General features: G+C 37.2%; 1 protein-coding gene across 2 annotated transcripts; it reads left to right on the top strand.

Annotated features, from left to right (window-relative positions):
• The first annotated feature begins 3,159 nt into the window (after window positions 1-3,159).
• Window positions 3,160-12,030, top strand: LOC113059288 (GATOR complex protein MIOS). Of its 2 annotated transcripts, none has more exons than XM_026227670.1 (11): window positions 3,160-3,262; window positions 4,265-5,601; window positions 6,035-6,133; window positions 6,270-6,524; window positions 8,792-8,961; window positions 9,071-9,136; window positions 9,218-9,376; window positions 10,119-10,271; window positions 10,853-11,057; window positions 11,154-11,283; window positions 11,605-12,030. In XM_026227670.1, the coding sequence occupies exons 2-11, from the start codon at window positions 4,296-4,298 to the stop codon at window positions 11,693-11,695; spliced, it is 2,634 nt and encodes an 877-aa protein (XP_026083455.1). In that variant the 5' UTR covers window positions 3,160-3,262; window positions 4,265-4,295; the 3' UTR covers window positions 11,696-12,030. The 2 variants fall into 2 exon arrangements, with proteins under 2 accessions (XP_026083455.1, XP_026083456.1); XM_026227671.1 differs by lacking the exon at window positions 3,160-3,262 and adding an exon at window positions 3,371-3,388.
• The last annotated feature ends 381 nt before the right edge of the window (window positions 12,031-12,411 follow it).

The raw sequence follows: 12,411 nt of genomic DNA, 5'->3' as shown, positions 1-12,411 counted from the left end.
AGTCGTTCACGTTCTACGTCACCTCAGAAAGAGACTGACGAATGGGGTCCCTGACAAAACGCCACATGGCTGTCTTCCATTGACCCGTTCATGAGGCCAGCACGAGTGAGGGCCTATACCTGACACAGAATGCAGTGGGTAGCATATTTCAGCTGGACATATGCTAGCAGGCTGCCTGAAAAAAACTTTCATACTCTAAAAAAACTTTCCGAAACATTTGACAAACCGGAAGGAGTATTTTGGGAACAAAAATACTCCTTCAAACGTACAACTTAATTTTTGAAACTTTGTCCATGTTTAGCATGGGAATCCAACTCTTTAACAGTGTAAAAAACTCAGTATGCATGAAATAGCATTTCACCCCCCCCTTTAAGGCGTAATCATGATAAGGTCGAAAACTGACACGAAAATCTAAATGATAATGATTAGGACATAAGGCAGTTACGATATAAATCTACTTTTCATGCTATAATGGCTTTTTATCTCCTAATTTGATCCTAAAATGTCTTTCACTTGCCAAAAGAAGTATAATCTATCAGTCAAATGACAGAGGCATGTAGTAGACTCACTTCGTAGTAGAAACACTTCAAAGACTCAAAGTTCAGTCGTTCATCAGTGGACCACTACCATCAAGGGGAACAAATATGTTTTTGCAGTTGCTTGGACTGAACAAATGGCTAAAAGATCTTGCAATATAAAAGAAAACTTCAATCTTTTCTGGGGCCATAGACAACTGTTTAAACCGTATGGCTTCCATCCAAATAAAACTTGGTGCTAGAGTGCTTAAGGATAATATCTACTTTTCCCTCCGTCATCCTTCAGCAGAGTGTGTCAATCCATTCAACAAACACACACCTGGTCCCAGTCTTGATGTGGTTGACACATCCCACAAGGACACTGATAACACCATGCAGCCACAACAAGCACTGCTGAGGGACACTATCCCGGCTGAGCCCTTCCCACAGAGCTCCTCACAGACAGACTTTGATGTATCAAAACAGCTCCAAGGCTCAGCACCCAAGGACGACTTTCTGAAAAACAGCCAGGGAAGCCAGGATAACATATAACAGTCACCAGAAACACCAGAGCCACAGCCCCTATTAGCAGACACATTATCCCTCTCTCCAGCATCTCCACTTCTGTGCTTCTCACAGAAAATGGAGGAATTGGTGTATGATGGGACTAAACTCTCACACTCATTTGCCGCAAGCCTCCAGATATCAAAAAAAAAAAAAAAAGCTTGTGGGCCCTGCTCCTTCGAGAGCTCTCCGACTGCTGCCACAACACCAGGGCCCAAACCCTCCATTTGTTGTAGGTGAACCAAAAACAACTGATAGTAGCTCCCACTGATATGTGTCGGGTCCCCTCTTTAATAGCCTCAACATTCACAAATGTTTACAGAACAAGTGGGAACCCAGTGTGCCTGTAGAAAGTCTAAGGCCTTCTCAAGCCATAGATCAGTTAATCAGCTGAACAAATACTTAAACTCAGATGGATACCTGGACAATTTTCAATCTGTTTTCTCACCGCATCACAGCAGAGAGACAGCACTCATTAAGTTAATAAATTATATTTGCTTAAATTCTGACTATGGCAAAATCTCAGTGCTGCATTTGACACTGTCGATCATCATAACATACTACTAGAGAGACTGGAAAACTGGGTAGGGCTTTCTGGGATGGTACACAAATGGTTCATTTCATACTTAGAAGGGAGAGGGTATTATGTGAGTATAGGAGAGCATAAGTCTAAGTTGATGTCCATGACATGCAGAGTCCCACAAGGTTTGATTCTCGCACCACTCTTGTTTAGCCTATATATGCTCCCACTAAGTCAAATAATGAGAAAGAACCAAATTGTCTATCACAGCTATGCTGATAATACACAGATTTACCTAGCCTTATCTCCAAATGACTACAGCCCCATTGACCCCCATCTGCCAATGTACTGATGAAATTAATAGTTGGATGTGCCATAACTTTCTTCAGTTAAACAAGGGAAAAACTGAAGTAATTGCATTTGGAAACCAAGATTAAGTTTGCAAGGTGAATGCATACCTTGACTCTAGGGCTCAAACAACTAAAAATCAAGTCAGGAATCTTGGTGTGATTCTGGAGACAGACCTTAGTTTCAGTAGTCATGTCAAAGCAGTAACTAAATCAGCATTTTATCATCTAAAAACATTGCAAGAATTAGATGTTTTGTTTCCAGTCAAGACTTGGAGAAACTTGTTCATGCCTTTATCACCAGCAGGGTGGACTATTGTAATGGTCTCCTCACCGGCCTTCCCAAGAAAACCATTAGACAGCTGCAGCTCATCCAGAATGCTGCTGCTAGAATTCTGACTAGAACAAGAAAACCTGAGCATATCACACCAGTCCTCAGGTCCTTACACTGGCTTCCAGTTTCATTTAGGATTGATTTTAAAGTACTTTTATTGTATATAAATCACTCGATGACCTAGGACCAAAATACATAGCAGATATGTTCACTGAATATAAACCTCAGATCACAGACCACTCAGATCATTAGGATCGAGTCAGTTAGTAATACCTAGGGTTCACACAAAACAAGGGGAATCTTCTTTTAGTTATTATGCCGCCTATAGTTGGAACCAGCTTCCAGAAGAGATCAGATGTGCTAAAACATTAGCCCCTTTTAAATCTAGACTCAAAACTCATCTGTTTAGCTGTGCGATTTCCGAACTGATTGCACTCTATTTTAAGTATTCACTGTATTTTATGTCAAATCATTTTCTATTTATAACTGATTTAAATTCATTTTAAATAAAAAAGTAAATCATTTTCACAGTTTTTAAATTGCTTGTTTTAATTTTGTGATTATTTTTATTCATGATTATTATTTACTTTCTTTTATGTAAAGCACTTTGAATTAGCATTGTGTACGAAATGTGCTATATAAATAAACTTGCCTTGCCTTGCCTAATTTAGACGTGTAATATTTTTGAGTTTGACTTAAGACATAAGATTCACCAGATGTTTATTTGTGTGGCAAAAATTGGCTTCTATTTCACACGTTTGATTTTTATAGATTCATTTATTTATCTTATGGTTTTACCCGGAAGACTTGTACTAGATGTACGAATATAATCCCTGTTCCTCTCTGCTGGTCGACGTCTGTTTTATTCATTAGAAGAAGTGGGACTTTTATTTTGTGAGTTTTTGTCACGTTGTGTTTACAATCGGCACTGCTTCCGACTTCACGCTACCCAAACAAACTTCAGCATGTTTGCACGTCGAATGTGAGTTTATATTAATCAGACGCTCATGAACACATCTTCCATTTATTTCTATTTTAAAGGATGGTTTATTCTGTGTCTTCATAGAGATACTGGCGTCTGTCATCACCTGTTTCCGGTTTAGAAAAGGTTGTTATGGTTAGTTTAGCTATAGCTAACCGGCTAACCCACTAAAATCAAGTCATAAGAACTTTAAATTACATTTGCACTCTTTACTTCTTTAGGAAAAAACTGTTTTATTTTATTTTACACAATCTTTGCATCTTTACACTGGGGTGATAGAGTCATGAGGCGTAGAATGGATATTATTAATGCTTTTATTATATTTAACGTTACTGTTTATTCAACACATTAAACACATTATGGTTTTAACAGTCAACCTGGATTTTTCTCTTAACTTTGGTTTAGCTTTGGTCATGTCTTGGTAAAAAATTCTTTTTGTTCATTACCTTTAAATTCGTGTGCATCTTTAATGTTGATTGTTTTAACCATCTGATGTATGTATTAAGAAATCCTGAAGGGAAAATAAATCTTTGTGTGTGTGTATATATATATATATATATATATATATATATATATATATATATATATATATATATATATATATATATATATATATAAACAAGAATACAACCGTTCCAGAAATAATAATAACAACAAAACAATTAATTATAAATTAAATGTACATTATTATTATTATTATACTTATTAAAATAATAAAAATAATAAAATAATAATTATTATTACTCTTAAAATAATAAACAAATATTTATTATTTCAGTATTGGTAATCATAATTCTATGACATTCGATTACAAAACAATTATTATTTTTTATGAATTAATGATATCATTATATTATTATGCATATTATATTATGATGTAGAATATACACTCACACACATATATAGTATGTAATATGTATATAAATATATGAATTCATCCAAGTATTGCTGATAGGTGAGATTTATAAGTGCTCTATAAATAAGACTCTTTTTCATTCACAGGTATCTGCACTGAAGAAACCACTGTGCTGTCATGTCGAGCGGCTATAAACCAGATATCCTGTGGTCTCCCCATCACGCAGACCGCTATGTGATCTGCGACACTGAACTCAGTCTGTATCGGATTGGACCTGCAGGAAGCCCAGAGACTAAAGCCGGCACCCTTCCGCTCTCAGAGGAGACCGCGGCTACGCTGCTGGCCATCAACTCTGACACCCCGTATATGAAATGTGTGGCTTGGTATCCCAAACATGAGCCTGAGTGTTTGCTGGCTGTGGGACAGGCCAACGGCCGAGTCGTCCTGACCAGTCTGGGACAGAGCCACAACTCCAAATGTAAGGAGCTGGTGGGTAAAGAGTTTGTACCCAAGCATGCCCGGCAATGCAACACACTCGCGTGGAACCCGGTGGACAGTAACTGGCTGGCGGCTGGTTTGGACAAACACCGGGCTGATTTTTCCGTTCTCATATGGGACATAAGCAGTAAGTTTTCTCCTGAGTCGGTTCCAGCTGAGAAGGCCCGTCTGTCTGGAGACGTGGACTCTGGGTTGTTGGTGACCAAACCGCTGTACGAGCTCGGTCAGAACGATGCATGTCTTTCTCTTTGTTGGCTCCCTCGTGATCATCAAAAGTTACTCCTGGCTGGAATGCATCGAAATCTGGCCATCTTTGACCTGCGCAACACCAGCCAGAAGACGTTTGTGAACACCAAAGCCATCCAGGGTGTAACGGTGGATCCTCATTTTCCCGATCGCGTTGCGTCCTTCTTCGAAGGCCAGGTGGCCATCTGGGATTTACGGAAATTTGAAAAGCCGGTCTTTACTTTGACCGAGCAGCCCAAACCTTTAACTAAAGTGGCGTGGTGTCCAACACGCATGGGCCTGCTGGCCACGCTCACGCGGGACAGCAACATCATCCGGCTGTACGACATGCAGCACACACCCATGCCGTTCGGCGACGAGGTGGAGCCCACCATCATCGAGCGCAGCGTCCAGCCCTGCAGCGAGAGCATCATCAGCAGCTTCGCCTGGCATCCGTCCGCCCAGAACCGCATGGTGGTGGTGTCGCCCAACCGGGTCATGAACGACTTCACGGTCTTCGAGCGCATATCGCTGGCCTGGAGCTCCACCACCTCACTGATGTGGGCGTGTGGGCGGCACCTGTATGAGTGCACGGAGGACGGCGGTCAGGGGGCGGCCGCTGCTGATAAGGACATCGCCACTAAGATGAGGGAGCGAGCGCAGTCCCATTACGGCCATGACACCGTCCAGGTGTGGAGGAACCATGTGCTGGCCGGAGGAGACGACCCGCAGCTGAGGTCGCTCTGGTACACGCTCCATTATATCCTTCACTGCAGCGCTGCAGCGTTACACGAGATGTTTGAACCTTTCAAAGCATATACGGTCAAAGTTATTGTTGAATGTTTACCTAAAAAACGAACTATTTCTGTTGTTTCAGGATGTTTTGCAATTAACTTGACTCATATAATAATATAACACATAGATAAAATATATTACATTATTTATTGTATTTATTATTTTATTAATATTATATATATACATATATATGTAATTTAACTTCAAACATTATTAATCATCAAGAAATGCATTTTAACAACTGAAATAACATGAAATTCTTTTGAGAAATGTTCATGATTTTTATAAATGTATTATTGGTGAATCCCTGGATTGATTGGTTCATTTGTGTTGTCATATTCTTGTCTATATGGTGTTGTTTCTGTTTGATATCTGTATATTTCCTATGCAAGTTTTACTTATGAAGCAGTACACTGAAAATTTGGAGCAGAAGCAACAGAGCAATAAACAGTCGCTCATCTACTCAGGCATCAAAAACATTGTCAAGTCCAGCTCTGGTAAGTGCAAACGACACAATATCCGATCACGTTTTCTGTGAACATTAAGTGTTTCTCATAGACATCTGCTCTAATCCTCCGTCAGCCTCATGGTTTCAGTCATTGGAGGCCCTCTAAAGAAATCTCATTCTCTCAGGCACTACAGAGACCCGGCGCTGCTGGTCAGGTTCAGACAGACAGACCGATGTACCGCGGTACCACAGCGAGGAGCGCAGTCTGGCCCTGCAGCTGTGTGGCTGGATCAGTCGAGGGCCCGACATTGATGTGGAGCCCTTCCTGAAGTCTCTGGAGCAGGAGGGCGAGTGGGAGAGAGCCGCTGCTGTCGCTCTCTTTAACCTGGACATCCGACGAGCCATTCAGATCCTTAACAAAGGAGCTTCAGCAGAGAAAGGTACAGGACTGGACAGGAGGAACATTGTGCTGCCAGTGACAGTGACTAGAAAACTCACAATCTCACAAAACCGGTCAAGAACTGGCTCTTGTCTTTTTTTTACCCTAAAATCTAAAGGGAAGAAAGGAATGGTATTTTATAGAAAAATGAAGCAAATTTGTAAGATTTTATTTTCCACAGTAATGTTATTTTCGTGTAAAGATAGCATTTTCCTCAATTAGTAACAGAAAACAAAATAATGCAATAAAATCAAATATATATAAACATCTTATGCATATATAAAACTAATATATATATATATATATATATATATATATATATATATATATATATATATATATATATATATATATAAACATCTCAGTGTTGCTTCTAGTTCTGATTCTAGTTTTTGTTAATATTTTGCATTCATTTTTATATTTTTTCACTTTAATTTTAGTAAAAGTTTGAATCAATTTTATCAGTAGTAGTTTTGTGAACGTCCATATGGTGTTTATTAATTTTTATTTGTTTGTTTGTTTTTTAAATTCAGCTTTAAACATAAATGTAATGTAAATTTAACTTTTTCTTTCATTAATTTGGATAGAAATGTTACCTGGACACGTAAGTGCCATTAAAAACTTGCCTCTGTTGGCTGATAATGATATATAATTTATCTGTATTAGGGAGTCATTTCAATTCTGAGATATAATCTGAACAATTTTGAATAGCTTGTTTATATAGAGAGACTGATGTTCATGTTCCCCTAGGGGCTTTACAGGAAGTCCTGTCCTCTCTGAACATTCGGATGAATGTTAGAAGGACTGTGTGAAATCCAAGCAAGACAGAAAAACGACATTGACTGCCTGTTTGCAATCAAAATGGTCCTTTATATACTGACAAAATGACAAAAGCATGGCTTACGTTACACAATGATAGCTGTTTAATATTAAAAGCCCTAAAGCTGCAGATGCATACGGCATATGGGGCTGTATGTTTATTATTCATAATTGCCCGTTGTTTGGGCTTAAAGCACAATTAGTTTTGGGTTTAGGAAAAAGATATTATCTTATCTTTACAAGGGGTGTGGGTTTTTTCTACACCTACTGCCATAAGGCTTTTGTCTTTGCATTGTGTTTTGTTTGCACTCATCCAAATGGCATACATTGTTGTTTCTTCCTTAGAACACAGAAGTTCCACACAGTTCTTTTAAATGCATAGATACATACATGGATGCATGCATATATATATATATGGTAACACTTTATAATAACTGCATGCTATTAATCATTAGTTAAGCATTAGGAAACAGTTAATTCATCATTTATAAAGCATTAATAGACATTTATAAGCAGTTTATAAATACAGATATAAATGCTTTATACCTGATTTAAAAGCATATCTATAATGTATTTAATAATTGTTTTTTCATACTTTATTAATGATCAATTTATAATTTCTAAATTAAGTATAGCATTATTTACACACCAGTTATTAAGGAGTTGTCAGTGGTTTATAAAATCACTTAGAAATTGTAAGTAAATGATTAATAAACTATTTAAATGTGCATTCATACATCTTTTTATTCAGACATATAGTAATAGTTACTTATAGTGTTAATAAATGGTTTATTAACATGTATTTCTACTGTAATTCAGGGTTAATTCAGGTAGTTATAAAACATATGTAGTTGTTAGTTAACTATTTTTGTGAGCTCATCTAAAGTGAGGACTATTTATGCCTTGTAAAGCTTTTACAAATGAGATTTAAAGGCTGTTGATATTTCTATTTTCTGTATCACTGTGTTGTGTTTGTTTCTTTGTTCCTTTTAATATCCTTTATAAATGCTTTACAAGGCATAACTAGTCCTCACTTTAGATGAGCTCACATAAATAGGTAACTGACCACTACTAAATGCTTTATAACTACCTGAATTTACTACATTTCTTGTGATCTTATGAATCACTGGCAACTCCTAAATAACTGGTTTGTAAATAATGCTATACTTCATTGAGAAATGATAAATTGATCATGAATAAAGTATGAAATTACACATTATAGATATACTTTTAAATCAAGAATAAATCATTTATATCTGTATTTATAAATCGCGTACTTTCTATTAATTCTTTATAAATTATGAATTATCTGTTTACTAATGCTTAATTAATGATTATTAGTGTGCAGTTATTATAAAGTGTTACCAATTTGGGTTAATTATATTAACCTTGATGTTATAAAAGGACTAATGCAAATCTTGTTTTCTGTTTCCTTGATGTTGTGCTCAGGTGATCTGAACCTGAACGTGGTGGCCATGGCTCTGTCGGGCTACACTGATGAGAAGAACTCCCTGTGGAGAGAGATGTGCAGCTCTCTCAGACTCCAGCTGAAGAAGGCGCACCTGTGTATCATGTTTGCCTTCCTCACCAGTGAACCTGGCGCCTTTGATGCCGTCCTGGTATGTTTATAAAATGTTTTGTGCTTAAATGAATATTCAGGGTACAATATGCAGTTGTAATTAATGTTATTCAAGTTCTTTAATAAAAAGCCTGTTTTGTGTTTTCCAGTATGAGAGTCGTGTGGCTGTCAGGGACAGGGTGGCATTTGCATGTATGTTTCTAAATGACACTCAGGTAAGACCCGCTCACCCCCGAGTTTATCCAGGTCTCATTCATGTGCACTGATATAACATACTGTTATTTTCTTTCCTTAAGTTGCCTCGTTACATAGACAAGCTGACCTATGAGATGAAGGAGGCTGGTAATCTGGAGGGCATCCTGCTGACAGGACTGACGAAAGATGGAGTAGATCTGATGGAGAGTTATGTAGACCGAACCGGAGACGTGCAGACGGCCAGTTTCTGCATGCTCAAAGTAAGTTAAAGTCCAGAAACAGAACAAAACATCATAAAGACAGATACATAAGAGAATAGATGAATGTTTGGGGTCAGTTTCAGTTTTTTATGTTGTTGAAAGAAGTACAAAATACAGTAAAAACAGTATTCTTGTGAAATATTATTACAGTTTAAAATAACTTTTCTATTTGAATGTATTTTAAAATATAATTTATTCCTTTGATGCAAAGCATCATTACTCCACTACTCAAGATACATTTCTTATTATAATCAGTTGTTAAAACCGTTGTGCTGCTTAATATTTTTGTCGAAACCATGAGACGTTTTTAGGATTCTTTGATAAATAGACATTTCAAAAGAACACTTGTTTGAAATAGATCATGTAATTTCTGTCACCTTTGATCAATTTAATGCATGGTTGCTGAAAAAAAGTATCAGAATCAGAATTAGCTTTAATTGCCAGGTGTGCGCAAACACACGAGGAATATGTTTTTTTTTTTTTTAAGGTGCTCCTTTCAATTTCTGTCAGAGAAATCTTACTTGTGAACAGTAGTGTATATTACAGAATCAGTACAAAGGAAAATGCAAACCAATGAAGATGTTCATTAGATGGATGGATAGGACGAATCTAATGTTTGTACATTTACATCTGTGTATTTAGCAGGTGCTTTTATCCAAAGCGACTTACAAAAGATGAGCAAAATTTCAATTTTCCAGATGAGTGGGTTAAATGTGGATTTGTGTGCTGTTTGTTGTGGCAGGGCTCCCCAGGAGAGGTGCTGAAGGACCCTCGGGTGCAGTGCTGGATCGAGAACTATCGCAACCTGTTGGATGCCTGGAGGTTTTGGCATAAACGGGCTGAATTCGACATTCATAGGAGCAAACTGGATCCCAGCTCAAAACCACTTCCACAGGCTAGAATCGAGTTTCTTTCTGACAGTTGTTAAGCTTTGCATGCATGATATTATCATTGATGAATTTATATCGGTCAGTATTAGTGATAAAAATATATATATATCGATCTGATTGGGCTAATGTTGAAAAAAAAAAAAAATATATATATAGCTAGCTGTGTATGATGTATGTTTACCGTAGATATAGAAAAGAATCACCCTCTTTAAAATAATCACATTTTGTTGCTTTGCAGCCTGAAATGAAGACTTTTTTTGTTTGTTTTATCCTGCTGTATTTACGGAGCAAAACTTTATCAATTGTTTTTTTTTTTTTTTTTGACATGTTGGTGTTATATCTTTCACTTGGATGTTATAAGCTGAGTAAATACAGCTAGATAAAACAAAGACTAGATGTTTAACTAGATACTGTAGCAGTAATTTAGTGATTTATAATATTGTTTATGAGTATAGACATAAAAATACTTATCGGTGCATCCCTAGCTTTTTTGTTCCATACTTAATCTTACATTTTGTCTTTACGTTTGTTGGTTAATTCAGAGTTTTTAATTTAATTCTAATTCCTGTACATATGTTCTGCGCAGGTGTTTGTGAGCTGTAATTTCTGTGGAAAGTCTATATCATACAGCTGCTCGGCGATACCACATCAGGGCCGTGGATTCAGTCAGTACGGGGTCAGCGGTTCACCCACCAAGTCAAAGGTCACCAGTTGCCCTGGCTGTCGTAAACCACTTCCACGCTGTGCTCTCTGCTTAATGAACATGGGCACCCCTGTGTCCAGCTGCCCAGGTAACAGACCGATCATTTCAAGTTTTTCTTGAATTATGATACCATAATGGAAACATGTTCAGTTCACTGTGAGATTCATGTGGTCCATCCTATCAGGCACAGGAAAAGCAGATGAGAAAGCCGATCTCACACGAGACAAAAAACTTGCTCAGTTTAATAACTGGTTCACCTGGTGCCACAACTGCCGGCACGGTGGCCACGCAGGTCACATGCTCAGCTGGTTTAGGTAAGAGTCATATTCACCCATAGTGTGCCATTTATTCCATGACCTTATAATACAAATACACTACTGTTCAAAAGTTTTTATTAAGAAATTAATAAAAGGATGCATTAAATTGATCAGAAGTGACCGTAAAGATATTTATAATGTTACAAAAGTTAACGATAAAAAAAAAATGCTGTTATTATTCATCAGAGAATCATGGGGAAAAAAAGCATAATTAGTATGCATTAATAAATCATCTTTCAAAGACATTCAACTTTTGAACTGTGGTTTATAGCATTAAGCATAGCATTTTCAGTGCCATTATATTGTCTTTCCTTTCAGAGATCACAGTGAGTGTCCCGTGTCGGCCTGCACCTGTAAATGCATGCAGCTGGACACCACAGGCAACCTGGTGCCTTCTGATAGTGCATAAAGGCCTTTCTGCCTTTGTTTTCCAACTTGCACACCTCACTGGTATTGAAGTTGACAACAGGTGCTCTATTGTCACAGGAAGTAAAGCAGTTAGATTGTAAGGATTATGTTATCCATGATTAAGTCACCTACGCATGGGCAGTTGTGTGTCCTGAGAAGAGAAAGAACCCATGTGAATGTCTGACCTATGCATTTCAATATCAACTTTAGAGACAGGGAGAGAGATACCACCGTAATCTCAACCGGAGGAGTTTGAATGCATGTCAGGAATGTTTTGTTTATATCTTAGAAAGTGTTTTCACATGGTCCATAAATACTTCAACTACTTTCCTCTGAGTTAAGCGATTCATGTTGTTTTATTATTCTGTATTTATTGCATATTACTCAATACCACACTGAACCTCAGTCAGCTGGTGAAAATTGAATATTTCAGACATCTACAATACAGTCAAATGGTCTTCACTGGAAAGTGCTAAAATGTCTTTTCAATTTGTTTTAAAAATTGCTTTTAACAAATAACACAGTGATTTTTGCAGATTTTCGTTGTTTAAAATATGTAGGTTTAACATTAGTTCTGAATAAGTGTTTAAGTGCATTTTTGGATCTAAAGGTAATGCTGTTTTGTAGTGCTTACCGTAATTTATAGCACAATCAATGCAATTTAACATCCTAATTATTTAAATGATTGTGTCTGTAATTTTTTTTTTTTTTTTTTTT

This window comes from Carassius auratus, chromosome 41 (assembly GCF_003368295.1).
Source record: "Carassius auratus strain Wakin chromosome 41, ASM336829v1, whole genome shotgun sequence".
Taxonomy (NCBI): domain Eukaryota; kingdom Metazoa; phylum Chordata; class Actinopteri; order Cypriniformes; family Cyprinidae; genus Carassius; species Carassius auratus.
This window is presented reverse-complemented; position numbering and strand designations above follow the sequence as displayed.

What these genes read in the sequence shown, in the direction of transcription:
- LOC113059288 (XM_026227670.1), top strand. Translation starts at nt 4,296, where the DNA reads ATGTCGAGCGGCTATAAACCAGATATCCTGTGGTCTCCCCATCACGCA. An exon ending in GCGCCTTTGATGCCGTCCTG is followed by an intron (nt 8,962 to 9,070) that starts GTATGTTTATAA and finishes TGTGTTTTCCAG; the next exon opens with TATGAGAGTCGTGTGGCTGT. An exon ending in CACATGCTCAGCTGGTTTAG is followed by an intron (nt 11,284 to 11,604) that starts GTAAGAGTCATA and finishes CTTTCCTTTCAG; the next exon opens with AGATCACAGTGAGTGTCCCG.